The 22,353-nt window shown below is 38.6% G+C and overlaps 1 protein-coding gene across 2 annotated transcripts in view; it reads left to right on the top strand.

Moving 5' to 3' along the window:
* GPD2 (glycerol-3-phosphate dehydrogenase 2) overlaps nucleotides 1–22,353 on the top strand; it is a 130,623-nt gene that overhangs the window by 36,932 nt on the left and 71,338 nt on the right. For both annotated transcript variants that reach the window (XM_081241886.1, XM_081241885.1), the window contains exon 3: nucleotides 15,104–15,275. In XM_081241886.1, the coding sequence (XP_081098012.1) occupies nucleotides 15,104–15,275 (172 nt within the window). The remainder of the gene's footprint in view (nucleotides 1–15,103; nucleotides 15,276–22,353) is intronic.

Below are 22,353 nucleotides of genomic sequence, written 5' to 3'. Positions count from 1 at the left end.
ATGGTGGTGGAGCCAGCCACGTTGCTTGGAGTCCTATGTCCTGAATGGGAAATACCACGTTAAAAACACGTATTAAGAGCTTCCCTGGTGGCGCAGTGGTTGAGAGTCCGCCTGCCGATGCAGGGGACACAGGTTTGTGCCCCGGTCTGGGAGCATCCCACATGCCGCGGAGCAGCTAGGCCCGTGAGCCATGGCCGCTGAGCCTGCGCGTCCGGAGCCTGTGCTCCGCATTAGGAGAGGCCACAGAAGTGAGAGGCCCGCGTACCGCAAAAAAAAAAAAAACAACCAAAAACCAAAAAACAACCACATATTAAGAAGAATCAATTTGCTGGCTTATAAATAAAAAAGAAGCTAATTTCTAGTGCTACCTCCTAAAGATGGACGATATTGAATAGGTTGTGCTGGTTTTTTCCATTCTTAACTGTGAGCACATTACTCTTAAGGTTTCCCTAGGTATACATGTTGCAGGTATTACTGACTTGCTATTGAAGTTCATTCTCACCTGCTGAACATGCTTGATGCACTATTTCTTTTAAAATGTTCCCTTGGTTTCTTAAAAGTAAGTGTGAAAAGATGTTGTTTTTGCTCAGGCTATTTTAGAAGTGCAGTTCTGTTTGGGACATGGACTTTAACAGATTAGATTACTTCTGCCATCTTTTACCAGTGGTATCTGAAACGATATTGGAAAACGCCAGTGCCACAGGTCACGATGTCTAGTATGGTAAGTTGTTGCTAAATTTGTACAGGGTTCATGTCTGTTAGCAATAGTAAGCATGTTCTATTTCCGAGTTTATAACTTCACTTTGTACCTAGGGAATACTGTTTCAGAAATATATTTTGTTGTCGTTGTTGTTTGACTTCTCTTCTACTTCACAGAATAGAATAAGCAGTTGATACTGCCTCCAATCCATCAAGTTGGGGGTTAATTTTAAGTCAGTAAAATCAAGCAAAACAAGGGTCTATCGATTCCTGGGACATTTTGTCATTTTCTCCTTCCTAAGTTAGACATCCTGACCACCCTAATAGCCAAACGAAACAGATACCAGCAGTTTCAAGTCATTTCTAATTTTAATCTGACAAGTTCTTTTGAGAAAAATCACCATAGGCATATTCAATCAATGAGTTGCATAAGACATATGCCCAAGTGTGTGTATTCTTTTTGTAGTGATTCCTGTCCCTTTAAGCCACTGCCGTGAGGGTATTTTGGGTAGCAGTTTTGGATGTAACCATAGGGATTGGCAAAAAAAGAGAGGGGCGTGTGAGGGGGGAGAGGAGACCAACTCAGTTGAGCCATTGACATAAAATGACCACAGGCCTCAGCTGTCCTCTCTCAGAGAATATCTGCCAATCAGAGCCATTCTAGGGGAGGAAATTTTCCTGACTTCAATAGTCAAGAAAAAAACTGCCCCTTGACACCCATTATTTGGCCACATTTTATAGAAGCTGTGACCTTAAATGTGACTAGGCATGCTCTATTTTTCTTGAGAGCAATGCTTAAAGTATTGGCTTGTGTTTTTATCTTTTTTCCAGTTTTATGAAAGGATTCCGACCGATAAACTGTCCTCCTTTAAGAATAAGTTGGTTTTGAAAGCCCAAGGTACTGATGGCTGAGAAAACTGCTGACTTTTAAGCTTAGGCACATTTTGCTGGCATTCCTGCACTCGAAGCTCTGCATCCCCTGGCCGCTAGCTTGTGCTCATTTGATATTCCTGGTGCAAAGCTTCCTTCCTAAAATACAAGCAGAGGTCATATTCCAAATACAAACGGGTTGATTGTAAAAGTTGGTCAGTTGTTTCAGCACCTTTGGTGACGGGATAGTGCTGTAAGTGTTTAGCTGCCAAGTCAGCTCACAAAACCCTTTTTTTTTTTTTTTTTTTTTTGCGGTACGCGGGCCTCTCACTGTTGTGGCCTCTCCCGCTGCTGCGGAGCACAGGCTCCGGACGCGCAGGCTCAGCGGCCATGTCTCACAGGCCCAAGCCGCTCCGCGGCATGTGGGATCTTCCCGGACCGGGGCACGAACCCGTGTCCCCTGCATCGGCAGGCGGACTCTCAACCACTGCGCCACCAGGGAAGCCCCTAAGCTTATATAATTTATGGCAGACTTGATTTATATGGTGATATGTTCCTAAAAAGTTATGTGAATATAGTCTTTTTGATAAATTAATGAATATATAGTACACTATTTGTTGTAATTCTATGGTGAAACAATTTAGAAAGCTCTGTTTTTTTGGGGGGGGGTAAACCTGGTTTTTGAGGGTAAATCAGAATTTAGCTTGAAGGGGAATATAATTAAACTTATTCTTTCCTCAAACCAGTGATGTAGTAATATTTGTTAATGACAGGATCTTCATGCTTTGCAAAATAGCCTCTCACTTTGTAAGAGACAGCCTATACTTTGAGTGGATTACTAAAGGCTATAGTTTACTTTGTCATGCATGGTAATTAAGGGAACATGAAAAACACGATAGTGGTGATGTTAGTGAGTTGATAGTATTAGGTGAGTTGAACTATAGGTAAACCTATAAATACCACCTTTGTGAGGAAAACTACTTATGCTAATGCGAGGCCAAGTGATGTATGAAAGTTAAAATCCATAGGAATTTTGAGAACATTGTTTTACTCTCAGCCTCTCCCTCTCAATACATTATTTGTAAGAGATCTTAGTGAACAAGGGTCTTTTGATTGGTAGGACCAATGACCCCAAATTCAAAAGATACGATTGGTGCAGCAGCAACAAAAATGGAATGATTATATCTAGTCAAAGTAAGATCTACTTTGGGGGTTATTTTAATGGATCCTCAAGTGAGAAGATACTTAGCTCCCTGAATGTGTCTGTTAAACAAGTGTGGCCGGGTTTTGGTGAGCTTGTTACTGTGCACAGGTTATGAAAGTTTCCAGAACTCTAGTTTCTTTATCAGGTAAGGATACTGTCACTTTACTCCCAGGCTTTTCCCCCCTGCCAAGCACTAACCAGTTCAGAATATACAAGGTAATGATCACAGTACCTGACACATTAGCAGGTCTTTCGTATCTATTATACCTCTTTCTTTTCCCCGATATAGGATATAAAATATTTGAAATAGACCTAGCCTTGTTTGGCGTAACAAGAAAGATACAACACCAGGTTTCTTTAAACAGCTGAGCTTTTGATTGGCATAATGCTGCTTACATTAACTGCTGGCCAGAGAAACTGGTAGAGGTTAGGGAAACCTTAAGATGAATATCAGTCAAAGAGAAATCAAAATTATAAGCACAACCAATCAAAATCATAAGCACACTAAATACTAGTGAGGATGTGGAGCTACAGGAACCCTCATTCATTGTTGGTGGGAATGCAAAATGACACAGCCACTTTGGAATGCCATAGTTGGGTGGTTTCTTACAAAACTAAACATATTCTCACCATATGATCCAGCAGTCACACCTATTGATATTTACCCAAAGAAGCTGAAAACTTACGTCCACACAAAAACCTGCACATGGATATTTGTAGCAGCTTTATTCATAATTGCCAAAACTTGGAATCAATCAAAATGGCCTTCAGTAGGCAAATGAATAAATAAACTGTGGTCCATCCACACAATGGAACATTATTCAGCACTAAAACGAAATGAGCCATCAAGCCATGAGGAGACATGGAGGAACCTGAATGCGTATTACTCAGTGAAAGAAGCCAATCTGAAAGGGCTACACACTGTATGAATCCAACCATATGACATTCCAGAAAGGGCAAAACTTTAGAGACAGTAAAAAGATCAGTGGTTGCCAGGGATGTATGCAGGGAGATGAATAGGCAGATCACAGAGGATTTTTAGGGCAATGAAAATACTTCGTGTGGTACTGTGGTGATGGATACGTGTCATTATACATTGTCCAAAACCATAGAATGTCCAACATCAAGAGTGAACCCTTAAGTAAACTATTGACTTTGGGTGATTATGATGTATCAGTGTAGGTTCATCTTTGGTAAAAAATGTGCCACTCTGGTGAGTGATGTTGATAATGGGGGGGGGTGCTGTGAGTATGTGGGGCAGGAGGTATATGGGAAATCTCTGGAATGTCCTCTCAATTTTTTTTTGTAAAACTAAAAGTGCTTTAAATTTTTTTTAAGTTATACTTAAAATCATAAGCATAGCATCTAGGACAAGATGTCAACTGAGAAAATTTCAATTGTAAAAATTCTACTTAAGTATCACTTTTCAATAGTATCTTTGATTGAATATAACTATTTATTTTTTGAATGCACTTAGTATCTTTAAGAATTTAACCTCAGTTGTAAACATTCTTCTGGCTCCTAAGCTAAAGAGTATCTGTGGGTTTGAAATCAGTAGAAATCTTCCTGAGCACTAATGTAGCTGAAATTATCACATGACACGTTGGATTTCTGCTTACCAGATTGCTTTTAACTTTGTGAGGTAGTTCTGGCTACCAGACTTGTTTGTTCTCTCTGAGTAAACAGTCTTACATCTCCAGAGGCATTTTTCATAGGTTCATAAACAGCATTTCTCTTTAAAAAAATCTTATAAAAGTGCTGTAACAGGAACTGTTCTCAAACAGTCTTCATTTTTGTTGATTTTAATGTTTAGGTGGGAACTGTAGTGTTAGAGACCACATGAAGAATGTATATTTAGGAGGAGAAAGGACTAGTGGTTGACTAATAGGCTTCAAGGTTCATCTGCCTGCTTAGAGAGCTGTCAACATCAGCATTACGTTAAACATGAAGGAAGAAATGTCTCTGCACCATGGTTTTCTGGGGCTTGCATTTGATTATCTGTCCTTTTGGAGCTTTATCTCTATGGATTTATTTTTCTATATATGGTGGGGTCTAACCCATCAGAGGAAGATTCTGGACTGTATACAAAGTATGGGAATTGCAAATCTTGGGTTGTAATGCTAAATATATCTCATATTTGTGTATTAAGTGGAGTAAGCTAATTGGTGTAATAAGCAGCTCCCAAAGCTCAGTGGCTTATAATGAAGGTTTCTTCCTTACCCACATTACACTTCAGTGTGGATAGGTGGGGAATTGTTTCTTGTAGTTATTCACGGACCTATGTCCCTTTATTGTAGTGGCTTCTCCATGTTTTATAGCTTTTTGACCCACTGGATCATTTCTAGCCAACTGTAAGGGAGGGTGGGAAGTGTAATCCAGCAGTGTTCTCTGGAAGAAGAGAAAACGTTTTAAGCATCTAGCCATTAAATCTGTGTCCTGACTTTAATTTCTAATCAGTTTGACAAATAAGCTGCATTTTTTTGATAACAGTTTTATTGTTAGAGTTTATGCCAAAGACTGTATAATTAATTTTCTTCTCTTGTTTAGAACCCTGTGCCTAGATTTCTGGAAGAATTGTTTTTCTACTAAAAACACACCTAAATATGTTGGGGCTGTGTCTGATATCTAAAGCTTGATGAGGATTTTGAACGCATTGTATTTTCCATAAGGCGAGTTGAAACTAACTCTATATGGTTAACCGTTTCTCAGAGGCTTGTTTCATGAAAGTACTGAAATTATGCAGACAGAGCTGGAAATGTTCTTTGAAGTGCATCCTATCATTTTCCTTATAATTTTGGTTTTTATTTAACACTTCGCTCCCAAAGTGGGACCATGGCAATATCTTTGAGTTATAACTCACATCAGGCCTTCGAGGAGTTTGTGATGCTATTTTATTGCTGGCATACAAAATCCGCGAGGTTAACTGTACTGCGATAGGTCACACAGTGAGTCAACGACTGAGCTATGATTAGCGTTGACAGCTGGTGAGCTTGTAGGCTGTTGCTAACTGAGCAACATTGACATTCATTTTGATTTGACTTTGCATTTCACTTTCAACTATTTATCCATTTTAAGGCCTCCTTAAGAAACTTTTTAGGGATACTGTGGGACTGAGGAAACTTTCTAGAAATGCTTTGGGAAAAGTCTACTAGCTTCCCTCTCCAGCTTAATAGTTACATTGTGTTAATGCTAGGTAGGCCCCCTTTTGGTAGAGTTTGCAAATTAAGAAAATAGATGCTTTAAGGTGTTAGGCAATGTTAGGCAAAATAATTTTACATGCTTTATTTCAAAATTTGTGATTTTTCAACAAAGAAGTTCTGAGATCCAATTATATGCTTGTGAGTATAAACTAGAAAAATTATAAATGTGTATACATTTGATGAAATAATTCACAGAGAAATGGAAAACGTGCATCACAAATTATACCCCAAACTATTTTGATCTTAAAATTAAAATGCAGCCAAGGGCCATCTGGATTGTGAAACTTGGAAATGGTCCTTTGGCTCATTGGGTCAGCATTTTATTCACATGAGAGGGATGGGGCGGGGGGAAGTGAGTCCCATTTCAGTTCTGTATCCATTTCCAAATGTATGTGTTAGGGAGGTTTTTAAGGAAAAGTGCTATTTCGTGGAACCCTGGGTGTCACTGCCCGGTGCGTCTGGCCATGGGCAAAGAAGGTTCCCTCAGACTTCTGATTCCACTGGCTGCCATCAGCTGTTCCCTGCAATGCTGCTGCCTGCAAGACGGGTGGATCTAGAGCCCTAGGTAACCCACACATACAGGGAAAGATAACCTAGCAGAGCTGAGGACATGGGATTTGGAGTCAAACCAGGGATCAGATTCTGATTCTCTCAGTTACTTGCCCAAAGAATAACAAAACTCAGTTTCCTCACTGGTCAAAGGATGACTCCCTTCTTTTTTTTTTTTTATTATTTATTTTTGCTGTGTTGGGTCTTTGTTTCTGTGCGCGGGCTTTCTCTAGTTGCGGCAAGCGGGGGCCACTCTTCATCGTGGTGCGCGGGCCTCTCACTGTCGTGGCCTCTCCCGTTGCGGAGCACAGGCTCCAGACGCGCAGGCTCAGTAGTTGTGGCTCACGGGCCTAGTTGCTCCGCGGCATGTGGGATCCTCCCAGCCCAGGGCTCGAACCCGTGTCCCCTGCATTAGCAGGCAGATTCTCAACCACTGCGCCACCAGGGAAGCCCCCCTTCTGTGTCATGGTAAGACCCAAGGGACCTGACTTGTTAGTGTGTGGGCTAGCAGCAGCTCTTCTTCCCTCTCTGCACTCCCTGCCCTCAGGCTCCCTCTCTAGATCCTTTCATTCTCAGCACACTATTGGAATTGAAGAGCAATATCAAGTTCAGACACCTCCAAACACATATTCTATGTCTTTAAAATACTTATTTGAAAACTGGTGAAATGTATCCCTCAAACCTCAGATCATGTAATTATGTGATTTTATTTGAAGTAGATTCAGACAAAGCCAAAGGGTTTTCCCTATTTTTCAGCTATAAAAAAGTTTTATAATTTAATGATTTGGCTATGTTGTGATTGGTATTAAAAGAGCTTCCTTGCGATTTCTTAAAGGAATCACAACCACTTAAAGGCGCCATAGCACCTTCAGCGTGAGCTACAGCTCTTTTCTCAGCCACCCTAGAAAGATGGACTTGTCTTATTTTCTCTTGTCTGGTCCCCAGTAGAGATGACGGTCCACCCATTAGCCAGTCTTCCTACTGAGTAATCATGAATCCCTCACCCAGTACATTTATATTGAGAAATGTTGCTTACTGTCCTGTCAGTATAAGAAGAAACACCACTGTTTAGAATCAAAGTGATTCAGGAGGTGAAAGGTCATTAAAACATCTTAGGATTCATTCTAAGGAGATGCTTATTGCATTTCCTTTCCAGGAATATGGAAATATAGTATTTTTCAGTGACAACAAAACATGAAGCAATTCCCCTTAAATCTAATGATTCCATTATCAATATATATAATTCAATCACATAATGAGAGAGAGAAAGAGAGAGAGAGTGATAGTTGCAGTAAGAAGTGATTTGCATGAAGCCCTACTTTATTCTCCAATTATTACTCTACATGATTACAGGACAACCTGGTTGTTAATTGCATGTGGTCTTTAAGTATGCACTTCTTTCAGAAATAGACACTAATTATTAGATCTTGTTTTCGGTCTCACCTGAAGTTGCAAATGTCTAGGATATATATTTTTTTAAATTTGCAAGTCTAATGGTGTACAGACATAGTAAAACTGATCTCATTCTGAATCCCATTTTGTTCTCTGGGATGTAAACTCTCAAAGATTATGAACTCGGCTTTCAATTCTGTATAGGTGTTCTATGTGCCAGTCTCTTGACAAAAGCCATATGTTTTCTATCAGAATGCTGGAGGAATTTTATGTTTTCAAAATGTAGAGGAACCTTTGCTTACAAGTTAAAAAAACCCCACCTACTTCCCCACAGCTCACGATAATTAAATATAATCAGAAATAACAACATCAGAGTAATATTAAATATTAGGTATGCTCCTAATTCTACCAAGATAAGAATTTTTTGTTTTGGATCTGTACTTGGGCTTAGGCTAGGCACAAGGCAGTTTGCTTTGTGTCTTGGGCTCTCCTTTCTTCCGACGTCAGTGGCTGAATTAGGTAATAGATCCTGAATCTGATAGTGCTGGACTTGTCCTGTCTTTAGGCCAGGCTTAGCAAACTTATATGCCTGCAGGGGCCAGGCTGGGGCGATGAAAGTGTGAAGCCAGTGAGTGGGAATCCTGGGCTAACAAGGGTGCACAGCCCTGCCTAAGGGCAGCAGCTGCTGTTCAGTTTCAGAAGATTGATCTCAGCTAGAAATCCTAATTTTTATGTGAAATATAGCAATTTATGTTATTTATTTATATTATTTTTAAGTTGAAGTATAGTTAACTCACAATGTTATATTAGTTCCAGGGGTACAACATAGTGATTTGATATTTTTATAGATTATGCACCAAAGTTAGTATAGTATTAATGACTACATTCCCCGTGGTGTACATTACATCCCTGTGACTTATTTATTTTATAACTAGTAGTTTGTACCTCTTAATTCCCTTTACCTATTTCTCCCATCCTCCCACCCTCTCCCCTCTGGTGACCTGGGTATTTACCTGAAGAAGATAAAAACACAAATTCAATAAGATACATGCACCCCAGTGTTCATTGCTGCATTATTTACAATAGGCAAATATGGAAGCAACCTGTGTCCACTGACAGATGAATAGATAAAGAAGATGTGGTATATATATGCAATGGTTAATATGGTTAATGGTTAATACTAACCATAAAAAAAGAGTGAAATCTTCCCATATGTGGTAACATGGGTAGACCTGGAGGGTATTATGCTAATTGAAATTAGTCAGATAAAGACAAATACTGTATATTTTTAGTTATATGTGAAATCTGAAAACCATGAACAAACGTTACAAAACAGAAGTAGACTCACAGATATGGAGAACAATTTTTAAATATTGGATGTGTAACTCACGTTTTTAAGAAACTAGTATGCTGACCAATTCACTACAGTGACTTCTGGTTTTAGCACATGCTGTGCCTACTTCCTTTCCTGGCATTTTCACCCAGCTAATGCCTATTAGTCTTTCTTGACCTGATTTAGCTGTGGTTTCCAGGAAACCTTCTCAGGTCTGGCTCATGCCTCCCATGGCTCTTATAGCTTCTTCTCTATCTTTAATCCACCTGTTAAGCAATATTATAATTTCCTCTTCATCTTTTTGTTTTGTCCTCCAGTCTGTAGAATCCTTGAGGGCCTCCACTGGATGAGGAAGTGCAGTGGTGCGTGAGGTGTCTTCTTAGGTGACTTAGGGCATATTGCCTTTCCAAGCCTTCTCCCAGAATCTCTGGATCAGTCCAGATTCCTGTTTAATCAACTGCCTTGATTAATTTGTCTGCGAAGTTTGATTAGCAGGTCTGAGAAAATTTGGAGCACAAAGGCCCCCTTTCTTAAAGCGTGCTGTTACTTACCACTACTGTTTTATTCCTACTGCTTTTCTTTGATTTCTCCTCAATCGACATATTCTAGGGAAGGTAGAGTGCAGATGTGTTTCTGTGACTCAAAGCCATATGAAGCCCAAATGAGTCTTTCTCTTGTCATAATTATAAGGAGGGCTTTAGGCTGTGTTTACTGCCTCTAAAATAAACGTGGTGCTTAGCTTCTCAGTTGCAACACTTTCCAGCTTTTATGAAAAAAATAAACAAAAATAAAGTGTTGTTTTAAATGTAGTGTCAGAAATTAGATAAATTACCCTCAATAGTGCCGTATATTCAAAAAATATATATTTTTGGAAGGATTGTTCAGCAAAACCCCCACGACAGAACCATACAACAAAAAACCCCCAAACTTTCTGCATTTGATAACTGATGATATCTCATCCTATTATAACTATTTAGTCTATTTCTTAATTTTTTTCAAATTATACATAGAATCAGTATGTTGTAGTGATATAAAACTAGTCTGTGTCACCAGGCTGCATAAGTTCAATTCCTAGCTCTACCATATACCAGCTGTATAATCACAGGCCAAGTGCTTAAGTTCTGTGTCTCAGTTACTCCTTCTGTAAAATGGAAATCATAGTAGTACCTAACTCATAGAGTCATTGTGAAGATCAAGTGAATGAAAAAAGTAAAACCCTAATAATAATGCCTGGTGCAAAATTGCTGTGTATATTGTTACTTATTATTATTATTATTTAAAAATAATTCTACAGCATTTCTATTTATTGATTGATTAACTGATTGGCTGTGTTGGGTCTTCATTTCTGTGCGTGGGCTTTCTCTAGTTGCGGCGAGCGGGGGCCACTCTTCATCGCGGTGCGCGGGCCTCTCACTGTCGTGGCCTCTCTTGTTGCGGAGCACAAGCTCCAGACGCGCAGGCTCAGCAGTGTGGCTCACAGGCCCAGTTGCTCCACGGCATGTGGGATCTTCCCAGACCAGGGCTCAAACCCGTGTCCCCTGCATCGGCAGGCAGACTCTCAAGCACTGCGCCACCAGGGAAGCCCCTTATTATTTTTTTAAGTCAAGTTTATTGAGGTAGGACTTGGGGTGTAATTTGCATGCAGTAAAATTCACCCTTTATAACGTACAGTTCTGTGAGTTTTGAAAAGAGCATATGGTCATATAACCACCACCACAGTCGAGATATAGAACATTTCTATCATCCTCAAAAGCTCTCATGTTCTCTGTAGTCATTGCTCCCCACCACATCTCCAGACCCTGACCATCACTGATCTCTTTTCTGACCATATACTTTTGCTTTTACAGAACATCATGTAAATGGAATCATGCCCTATGTAGATTTCTGAGTCTTTCTTCTCTCACTTGGCACAGGGATTGGCAAACTTTTCTCTGAAGGGACCAGCAGTACAGGTTTTAGGCTTGAAGGCCATACCTCCTCTGTTGCAACTACTCCACTCTGCTATTGCAGTCGTGTACTAGGCATGAATGATTGGGTGTGGCTGTGTTGCAGTAAAACTTTATTAAAATAGGTAGCAGCCAGATTTGGGTGGAAAGCCATAATTTCTCAACCTGTGACTTAGCATGATGCTTTTGAGATCCATTCATGTTGTTGTGACTATCAGTAATTTGTTCTTTTTATTGTCAATTATTATTCCAGTGCATGGATGCATGAGAGTTTGTTTAGTGATTCACCAGTTGAAGGATGTTCGAGTTTCTAATAATTTTTGGCAATTATAAATAAAGCCACTGTAAATATCTGCCTACAGGTTTTTGTGTGAACACAGGTTTTGATTTCTCTTGAGTAAATCACCTGGGGGGGGGCCACTGTATGGTAAGTGTATGTTCACCTTTATTAGAAACTCTCAAATTGTTTTCCAAAACGGCTGGATTATTTTGCATTTCCATCAGCAATATAAGACAGTTCCAATTGTGTTGTATCACCACCAGCACTTGGTATTGTCCGTTTCTTTGTTAGATTTAAGCTACTCTGAAAAACTGTGACGCATCTTAGAAACTAAAGATGCTTACCTTATGTTGTATTAAGTCGAAAGCTCTTGAAGGGTTTTACACGTGGAAGTGACATTATTTGGGTTTTTACATGATTACCCCACCTTCAGTATGGAGAATGACTTGGAAGGGGGAATGGTAACTGTGTGAAGACCTGTAGGAGGATATCATTTTAATATAGAGGAAAGGGAAGATACCTGGACTTGAAAGGCAGTGAAGATGATGTGACTAGATGTGAGAATTTTTTTAGGTGGTGGAATTTATAGAACTCAATGACTGAGCAGGTAGGAGACTTAAGAGAGTGGCACAAGCAACTAGATATATAATGGTACCTTCACTGAAATGAGGACAATTTATAGGGAAAAAGGTTTGGGGGGATAAAGTTATCAGTAGAATTTTGAGATAATGTGAGACATCGAAATGAAGGTGCCAAGTAGGAAGTTTGACATCCAGGTTCTAGAATAGGGGAGCATAAATGAGGGTCAGGGTGGTATGAAAGATATCTGATGATATGGAGGAAGATGATGTTCCCTAGAGAGAGTTTTTAGTCATCTGAGAAGAGTGAATGGGACAGACTCAAGAGGAACCTCAGTGATTAACGTTGGACAGCAGACAGACATCCAAAGGAAACTAGAGAGTGAGTTCAAGAGGCTGGAGGGAGAGAGAGAGAGAGAGAGAGAGAGAGAGGTCATTTCAGACTGCCATCTTCCAGATGCTGAGGTGAGTGAATGTGCTGAGATGACAACTGAAATGAAGGATGAAAAGTGCTCACTGGGTTTGGCAGCATAGTGGACATTGGTCAGTGTTGGCGGTCTGGTCATGGTGGTGGTGCTGGTGTATGTGAAAATCCATATTAAACTTGAGTTGGGGAGTGAATAGGAGGTGAGGCAGTAGAAAAGCAAGGGTATACAGTTACTTCCAGAATTTTCAGGCTGATTGTTAGAAATACATGTAAGAGACATTTTTTACTGTTTGTTAAGATGAGACAGGTTAGAACGTACCGATGAGAAGTATGAGGCAGGGGATGAGGACAGGAGAAACAGCATAGTCAGTGGAGAGATGCACAAAAGGCATGAGAAATGCCCATCAGATCTGGTGTACTTGCTGAAGAAGAATTCTGCTGAGTTTAATCTCCATGGTTGCAACCTGTGAGCAGAGTAGAATGGGGTCTGTTAGTATTGCCAAGTTCTAATGAACTCTACCATAGTACCGTCCTTACATTTATTTTCAACTATTTCTAGAAAACTTACCAAGCAGCAAATGTCAGCACAATTCTTTTGATGTGTGAAAATGCTCTGGCAGTTTAGTCACTTGTCAGTCTCGTGTTCAAGTCTTATCCATCTGTCATGGCCCAGTTGAAAGCCTCAGATGAAAGACTCTCCCTCTCTAATCTGAATGGTCATAGCTTGGTGCTTTTTTCTTTTTTTCCTCTATTTTGGCATTTGTTCTTGTATGTGTTTACCATGTGTGTGTGTGTGTGTGCGTGTGTGTGTGTATGGTCTTTTTCATTCTTCTCCTTTGATGATGGAAAACGAAGACCATGACTGAAAGGCGTCTTATATTCTCCACAGCACCTAGCCAGTTACATTTATTTAGCTTGTTACCTTAAATGCATGTAAATATGAACATGGGGAAATGGTTATTAGCAGACAATTAGGAGGAGTTATATAAGGAAGCGCAAGATTTTTGTGGTTTGGAATCTGAATTAATAGTCTGAAAAATTATGGTACCAGATTATAACGTTTTGTATTTATGATACTTAGTAAAATATGTTTTGAAAGTTTCCTGTTCCCTGCTATTAAGTAATCAAATTATTTAACAATAATACAACTCCTCTTTGGTGTAATTAATAGTTTACTACCTACTTTCATATCATTATTCCCTTACTGAGGGTAACCCAAAGATAAAGAGATAGAGACATCACAGGGGTTTCATCCCATGTTGCAAATGAAGAAACCAAAGCCAGAGAGATAATCGGTCAAAAGTCCCTTTACTAGTAAACACAAGTGCTAAGATATAAGCCAGGACCCTCTGATTCTAATCCAGGTTTCTTTCAATGTGCTCTATGGCTTTTAGGTTTTTTTAAATAGAAATCCAATTGGCCTGATAATAATTAAATCCAATTGTAAGGAGCACTTTGGTCTATTTTATTTAAATGAATAAAAAATCACTTATCAGAACAATCTCTTGGTCAGAGCTAAGACCACCTTTTCTGGAAGAAGCTTGGCCTTGTGGTTCAGAGCTTCATACATGGCCCTTCAGCAGAATGGGAAGAACGCTGCCCTTGTGGATTGTGCTGATGCTGTGATTTAAAGAAAAGAAAATAGAAGCCACATATCTGTGGAATACTAACTGTTAGAGCAACGGTGACCAGCACTGTTCAGTATAGTGAACGAGCCTAGTATTCGCATTTTGGAGAAAAAACAGATACATATCTGTTTTTCTAAGCTTTTGACTCTGACTTACTACTTTTTTATATATAAAGACTAGCATCATTTTTGATTTAGGATGATAACTTATATTCTAATGAAAGAACTAGAAATAAGGAAGGTCATTATCATTTAGGGGACTATGGCTGGCTTTAATCATATTATTGTTAAAGCTTTCACAAATTGAAATAGTGTGTATTAAATATATAAAATCTATAATTTTCTGTTAAAACGTTGAATGGGGAAGCCTCTGACTAAAATCTTTATATAATATTATTCCCATTGGCCAGAGCTGATTTTAAACTGGATAATAACGTCTGTTGAACAGATTCTTTTTAATTGTACTGATTTTAACTTATAGATCCCCAAACTCAAGAATATATTTTTGTCAGGGGAATTAAGGAATGAAGAACATATACTTTTAAGAAATTGCGGAAAGGCATAAAGTGCTTTTTCCTCCTCCTTTTTACACTTTTAAATGTTATCTGAATGAATGGCTGCTACCGGGTAAAACATTTCCTTATGTTCTCCTATAAATTGTCTTAGACAAGGTATTTGGGAATTGCTGTACAGTGTGGGAATTAATTGAACTTGGTTGTATATGAAACCAAAACGATCAGTTGAGATATTGAATCTGAAACCAGGTGTTCCACCTGGTTAAATAGTTACGATTCATGGAAAAACAAACCTCACAGAATTTTAAGGACTTTTTTTTTTTTCTCCAAGGCAGTTGGTTCTATCACTCACTCCATGTGGACTGTAGACTCTGGTCTAGCTCTGGTTATCCTTATCTCCGTTACAAATCTTTTTTTAGTATATCGTAAAATTTATTAAATTGGCTTTCCAGATGCATATTTGAAAATGGTCTTTTACCTCAGGTGAACCTGGCCTTTGTTGAAGCAGCAGACTACGTCTCAGAACCTGTTAACAGGGAGCCTCCTTCCAGAGAAGCTCAGATACTGACTTTGAAAAACACATCTGAATTCGATGTACTTGTCATTGGAGGAGGAGCAACAGGAAGTGGCTGTGCCCTGGACGCAGTCACCAGAGGTGAGTTCTGGTGTGGGTGGATGTAACACAGGTAGAGGTTTCATCTGTCCTTCTGATATAAACACACAGTGTGCGCTCCGTGCTGGGAAGCCACGTTTCTGTTGCATTGCTTAATTTTCCATTCTTTGTGAAGCACCTTCCCCTTTTTAAAATGTAGGTACTTGCACAATTTTGAAATTAAGTATAGTTTGTCTTTTACACTGAAATGAATTTATTTAAAAAGAGAACTTTATCTTCCTGTGAATTCATTGATTTGATGTTCTGGTTAGTTTTTTTTATACACAGTAAAGTACATTTATGTGAAATAAAATTATTTGTGTATCACCTAAAATCACATTTATGTCAGTGATTTGTCTTTAATCAAAAGATCTATTAAAATGAATTAATCTATTAAAATAATTCTTTTTGTTTCTCTATTAAAATAATCTTTTCCAATGAAATACAGACTACAGTTTGGGAAACTCTAGTTCAGGTAACTGAATAATGGAAAAGACTTGCTAACCTGTAGTTCTGTCTCACTCTATTAGTCAGCTTCAGGAAAGATATTATGAGAAGTTCTTTCAAAATGGCAACAGGATATATAAAGAAAGAAATTTTTGTATGGAACACCAATGCTCTTACATATGATATATTTAATGATTTGCTTCTTTTGCCTGTGGTTATGAGTGTGGAGTTTGGAATCAAAGAAATCTGAGTACATATCCTGGCTGAGCTGCTTTATCAGCTGTATGTATGTGTATACACACACACACGCACATGCACTTAAGCAAGTTACTTAATTTCTCTAAGGTCCCTCATCTTTCAAATAAGGAAAGAAATATCTTCCGTTAATGATTGTTATGAGGATTAAATGCATAATGATGAAGAGGATTTAAAACAGTGCTTGTCACACAAAGTAGAAACTCAATAAATTGTAGATAGTATTATAGCTGCCATTAATAACATGAAGGCAAAAGACTTTTAGAACCAATTGTCCTGGAGAAATAATCCTTTGTGATTATTTTTAGATATATCAAATTGGACTGGGTACTGCTGCAAGGAATTTTGACTCCAAATTATTTTAGTTACTATATGAGGTTCAGTATTCTTTGCAGTTTCATATTCAGTGGTAATAGTTTATTACATGGAATAATTTTTCTCAGATTAAGTTACTACCACACCCACTCTAGACTTAGTTACTTTGCATATCTGGTGGATTTTAGTCTTACAGAAATGAAATAAATTTCGTGAGATTAGGCACACATAAGCCAAAAAGTACGCTAGATTTACTGTGATTGCACAGGACCCCCACTTGAGTTTTGATCCATGTAGACATCACAGCCTAGGTCCTTTCTGTCAATTCCAAATAATGGTAAACTCACAATAATAAGTCCTGGAACATACTCAGTTTCCTGGCAGACCCTAATATTTATATAATTCTGTCTCCATCCATAGTTTATAATTTAAGCTGCATTATCCTGGGACATACTAAGGCAGATGGAAAGAAGAGTTGAAGTCACCTCAAGGTGTTTGAATTCAACACTCTTCCCTGGAGTCCTGGGAAAGAGAGTGTCAAGAGAAGACACACAGGCAGTGTAATGGGAGGTCTCGTTTGGGACTGCCCCAATTGTCCTGGGACTACCCCAGGGGTTAGAAGTTACCAGATGACAATTTTCTATGTCCAAGAGGATCGTTTCCCCAGTAGGTTCAGAAAAATATTTCTTGCTATCTCCACTTATGTTCATGCTATGTACTGAAGTATACAGCAGTTCTTTTTCTTTCATTTCAACAAATATTGGCTGAGTGCCTGCTTTATGCATGGCAATATTCAAAGTACTACATGAGAATACAAAGATGTTTGATCCAGGCTCCACCCTTAGGCTGCTCCAAGTTCTGTAGTTCTGTAGTAGACTGAGTTACCCTATAGAGAATATGTGCCTTTCAGGAGGCTCGGGGGCATTGTTATATCTGCATAGAATGGTCTGGAGAAAGCAAGCCGCTATTTAGCGCGGGTAGAGTTTTAGTAGGCAAACATTGCTTGCTGAAAGTGTGCCAATCTGAGGGAGCATGCGAGAGGAACAGTGTGTGTGGGAAACAGCCCGTGTTTCAGTTGGGATCACCCAGGCTGTGCTGGGCCTGGGATACCGGGGAAAGGCCTTTGGACTTTACTGAACAGGCCCTCTGAGACAGTGAAGAGCATTCGTGATGAGGAAAGGATAGGCAATAAGGAAGAGGCAGGCACGGGGCTAAACTTTTAAGAGATCTAGAGACAGATACAACAGAAAGGACGTAACTTGCTGGTATAGTAGGATATGAATAAGGGAGGCAATATGTGCAAGAATTGTTTCTTCTTTCTTTTCTTTTTAAGATAGGAGCCATCTGAATATTTCTGTAGACTCAGAGGAGAGCCTTAAGATGCAAATAATAGAAAGCTGCATGTGGAACAAGCTCTCGGGAAAATACGAGGCATGGGATATCAAACATGTATCTTAGCTTTGGCAGGGCAAGAAGAGACATTTCTCAGAGACAGATACAAAGTGTAAAGATTCTAAGGCATAAAAGAGGGAGTCTGTGTGACTCTGAAGAGCTATTCTTAAACACTCAAAAAGAAGTGAGATGTGCTACTTATGGATAGGAGTAGGGACTTGGATGTAGAAAAGATTTAGAGAATGTGATAGGAACAGGGGTTGCTTTGCTCTGGTTAGGAAAGGATATCTGTGTGTGTGTGTGTGTGTGTGTGTGTGTTTGTCCCAATGTGTGTCTAATATTGCTCAGAGTTGGGGCAGAGAACATACACGATAGGGTAGAATCCCAGATTGAGAACTGACTGTATATGGTATTCATTGTTTTTCATGGCTAAAAAATTCATCCCAAAGACGTTCTTGTTAATGACTCTTTAGGTGGTTTCCGGTTTTTTGTTTTGTTTCATTCTGCTGTTTAAAATAATACTACTTGTGAGTCAACTGCTGAACCCGCTCTGGGAATATAAAGACTAATAAGATGTGGCCTTGCCCTTGAGGAGCTTATAGTTTATTAATATTTGCTGAACAAACATTTTTCCTTTGGGCAGTAAAGAATGTTACCTAGTACATTAGCAGACGATTGTGGGTGATGACAGTGATGATGATTTTGAAAAGATAAGAGTCTTCAGACCCAGAATGTTGACAAGATTTTTAATACTTATAGTTAGTAAGAGCTAAGAAAATGATGTACTTTCAGTATCTCCTGGCATTTCAATTGCTGTCTTTTAAAATAATTGACTGACTGTCTTATTTGATGTATACGGAGTTACGATTTATAAAAAGGATGGATAAACCATAGTTTGTATTTCCTTTATTATGCTGGTAGCCCTCTGAGGGTAGCATTTATAATTAAAATGTATAGAGATGCTGAAGTTAATCTATATTTATCCTTTTACTACAATTTCTGATCGTATCAGTAGCCCTCTGAAGTGTGAAATAATCATGGGCATTTGGTTAATGAATTGTGCATTGTTGCTGTTCATTCATGGAATTTGCTCTTTTATTATATTTGATGCTTCACTTAACAACAAATTTTGCTTTCTCTGCGTTTGATATGTTTTTACCAAATTATTCCTGACTGTATCCATTAATCTTTAGTCACATTTGACAAAAATAAATTGCTGTGATCTTTTAAAGTTACCAGTAATAATTAGATTTTTCAGGACATCAAAGTTTTGGGGGAACTGCTAGATGTTAAAAGGCTCATATAAAAATGTTTTCACAAGGTTTTTGATGAAATATTGTGCCCAAATGCAATTTTGGTAATGGATAAACAAAGACCATAGAAGGAAGAGAAAAAGTCATGAAGTTTTCATAATGAACATTTATTTGCATTCTTACCATCTGCATTTTCTTGGGAATCAGTTTTTCATTTGTTTCATTTGGGAATATTATTTTATAAACATAATATGCACAACTCTCCTCGCGTTCTCCTGCAGGTCTCTAGGATCAATAGGAATTGCTTCTCTGTTTAAAACCTCTGTGGCCAGTCCCCAGCCTCGAAGCACGATGATATAGGAGGCACCTTGCCCCCAAAAGAGAGCTGGAATGAAGAGACTCTGATAAATATAGTCACTCCCTCAGGGGGCTTCAAGATGTTTTTTTCAGCTCTTTTTTGTTATTTTATGTGATTTACCTGTATGTATCAGGGGTCAACCAGTACAATTTTGGTTTAAAATCTTATTTATAAACTTAAACTTTATGGCTTCAAAATTCCAGAGAAGACTGCCTCTTGCTAGAAGAAAACATTAATTGTAGTTCTCTTGTTTAAAAATGTATATGTACTTCTAGTTTATGAATGGTGCCTGGCTAGTAATTCCTGAATTCTCACCACAGTTCCTTCGAGTCTAAGACAGTATAGCATAACGAGTAAGGACACAAGCTATGAAATGAGAACCAAGTGGGATCAGTCAGCTTCGTCATTTACTAGGTCCATGACCTTCAATAAGTGTCCTAACCTTACAGAGAGCCTCAAGGTTCTCAGACATAACGGAGGATAACAGCAACACTCTTCTGCATAAATAAAGGTTTGTGAAAAGGAGCAGGTGTGTGCATTTTTTATTGCATTAAAAACTGCAGAAAAGGGAGAGCCATGGAAGATAGTGCATTTTGGGAATTACAGATCTCCACCGCCTTCTACCAGTGCCCCTCTCCCACCATGAGGGTAGAGAAAATCCTATTTCAGGACACTAGAATTGCAGCAGATGAAAGTTTGCTACTTACTGGACTGCTAATTAGACTAGGTTGCAAATTGCTACTAAAATTAATCTGGAAATTTGATGTAATTTAGTGATTACGTTATAGTGACTGTCTTTGGCAGGAGTAGGGTGGGGAGGATTCGAGAAACTGTGCCAAAGTTATCTGGAAAATTCAGCCTTTGAGATTTACTAGATTAATTTTGAAAAAGAATAATGATAAAGCAGATAGAGCTCTATCAATATCGAAGTGTATTCTAAAGCTACTTTAATTAAAATAGTTTGCTAAAGGAATGGAGAGATTAGCGGAGCAAAAGTAAGAGGCTAGAAATAGATCTGAATACATAAAATTTAAGATATGGTAAAAGCATTTCATATTTGTCATTATTGGTTATTTAATAAGCGATGTTGAAGTATCCGCTTTCCCAAATTTATATTTGTATTTATATATATATTATGTATATTTATATTCTGTTTATCATGCTCTCTGTGGATCAAGGATTTAACAATAAAACACCACAGGGCTTCCCTGGTGGCGCAGTGGTTGAGAGTCCGCCTGCCGATGCAGGGGACACGGGTTCGTGCCCCGGTCCGGGAAGATCCCACATGCCGCGGAGCGGCTGGGCCCGTGAGCCATGGCCGTTGGGCCTGTGCGTCCGGAGCCTGTGCTCCGCAACGGGAGAGGCCACAACAGTGAGAGGCCCGCATACAGCAAAAAAAAAAAAAAAAAAAAAAAAAACACCACAAACCTATTAGAAGAAAGTATATGGAAATTTTTAAAAATGGAGTAAGAAAGGTGTTTTTAAGTATGACATCAATAAAGTCATTTTCCTTTTGGCAAATCCTGTTAAGTTTGATTTCATAAAAATTGAAATTTATCTGTGGCAGAAATATAATAAACATCTGTGAAATTGGAAAAATAACATATCAGACAGGATTTGTTTCATATTGTTTTCAACTTTTCTATATCCTTTTGTTTTAATATGTCTATGATGAAACAAAATTCGCTGGATTCTTCTTTTTTTTTTAACGCTTGATAGATAGAATCTGTCTTTCAACAGGTGAGTTTGGTCCATCTCCATTTATTTGGATGCCATGTGCTTTTATTTTGTACTTTTTACCTTACATCTTTTTTTACTTTGCTCCATTTCCTTCTTCCTTTCCTCCATATCAAATCAGCTTTGTATCACTCTCTGTTTCCATACATTAAACTCTATAGATACAGTTGCTGCCACCTTCAAGTCCCATCAGAGACTTTTCTCAAAACCAAATCGAGGCTCCTGCCCTGTGTTGATCTTGGCCAGCCAGCTGGTGGTTCCCTGGCCCAGGTACTGCTCTCCAGGCTGGGTCGATCTTCCTACCTCCTGGGCATGTCCCAGCAGATAGTCCACAGCCCCAGACAGTGGTCAGCAGAAGCTTTTCCACCCTTCTTCAATCCCTGGATTCCAGCACTGGTCTGTCTTCTTTACCTCTCCCTATCTCTTGCCCTTCAGGAACTGAAATCTTGGTTACCTTTGAGTTTCTAGACCCAGATTCCACCAAGACAGAGGCTTTGGGCCTAACTACTCTGAGTTTCTGCTACATTTCTGGTCCATGAGGTGTTTATTTTTGAATCAACCATGCCTTAAAATATATGTATGTATGTGTGTATATGTGTATGTGTGTACATATATATATACATGTAAAAAACAAATATACACACACACACACACACACACACACACACACACACACACATATAATTTTCTCTGTGTTTGGAGAGGAAGAGTTTAAAGCTGAACTCGCAGTGCCATATTGGTCAAAATTTTACCTATAAGCAATATTTATAATAGCAAAAAGAGTGTGGTATGGTTTAATAAATTGGGTCCATTCAGTTATTCAGAGAGGCTTATAAGTATTTACAGGGCTAATGGCTAAAATGTATTGTAAATTGAAAAACAAGTTGTGAAGAATGAGTTTGTTAATTGTATTTGTTTTTGAAGCAAAAAAGTACACAGGTTTATCAGCATAAAAATTTCTGGTAGAATATATGGGACATTTTTAATAGTTAAACTTGGTTATGTCTGGAGTGTATTATTCTCTCTTTTCATCATTTTATATTGTTGGGATATTCCTTCTCTCTGAATACTGGCTGTTTTTATTATAAAATAATAAAAAGTAAAATAGTAAAAAAGTAAATAGTAAACTGGTAAAAAGAGAAAACAACAACAGCAACTTCCTTATTCCCCTGAAACTCTATTATTGTAATTAGTGTTATGGCTTAATACATTTTTGTGCCTCCATAATCATGTGTGAACTTAAGGGACTCAAAGTATGTTAATTGCATGTTCTAACTTAGCATAGTATCTCCATTAATGGTTTATATGTTTCTAATAGAAGAAT

The sequence above is a fragment of the Mesoplodon bidens genome (assembly GCF_964165515.1).
Source record: "Mesoplodon bidens genome assembly, chromosome: 8".
In the NCBI taxonomy this organism is placed as follows: domain Eukaryota; kingdom Metazoa; phylum Chordata; class Mammalia; order Artiodactyla; family Ziphiidae; genus Mesoplodon; species Mesoplodon bidens.
Note: the sequence above shows the minus strand (reverse complement) of the source record. Positions and strands in the feature narration are given on the sequence as shown.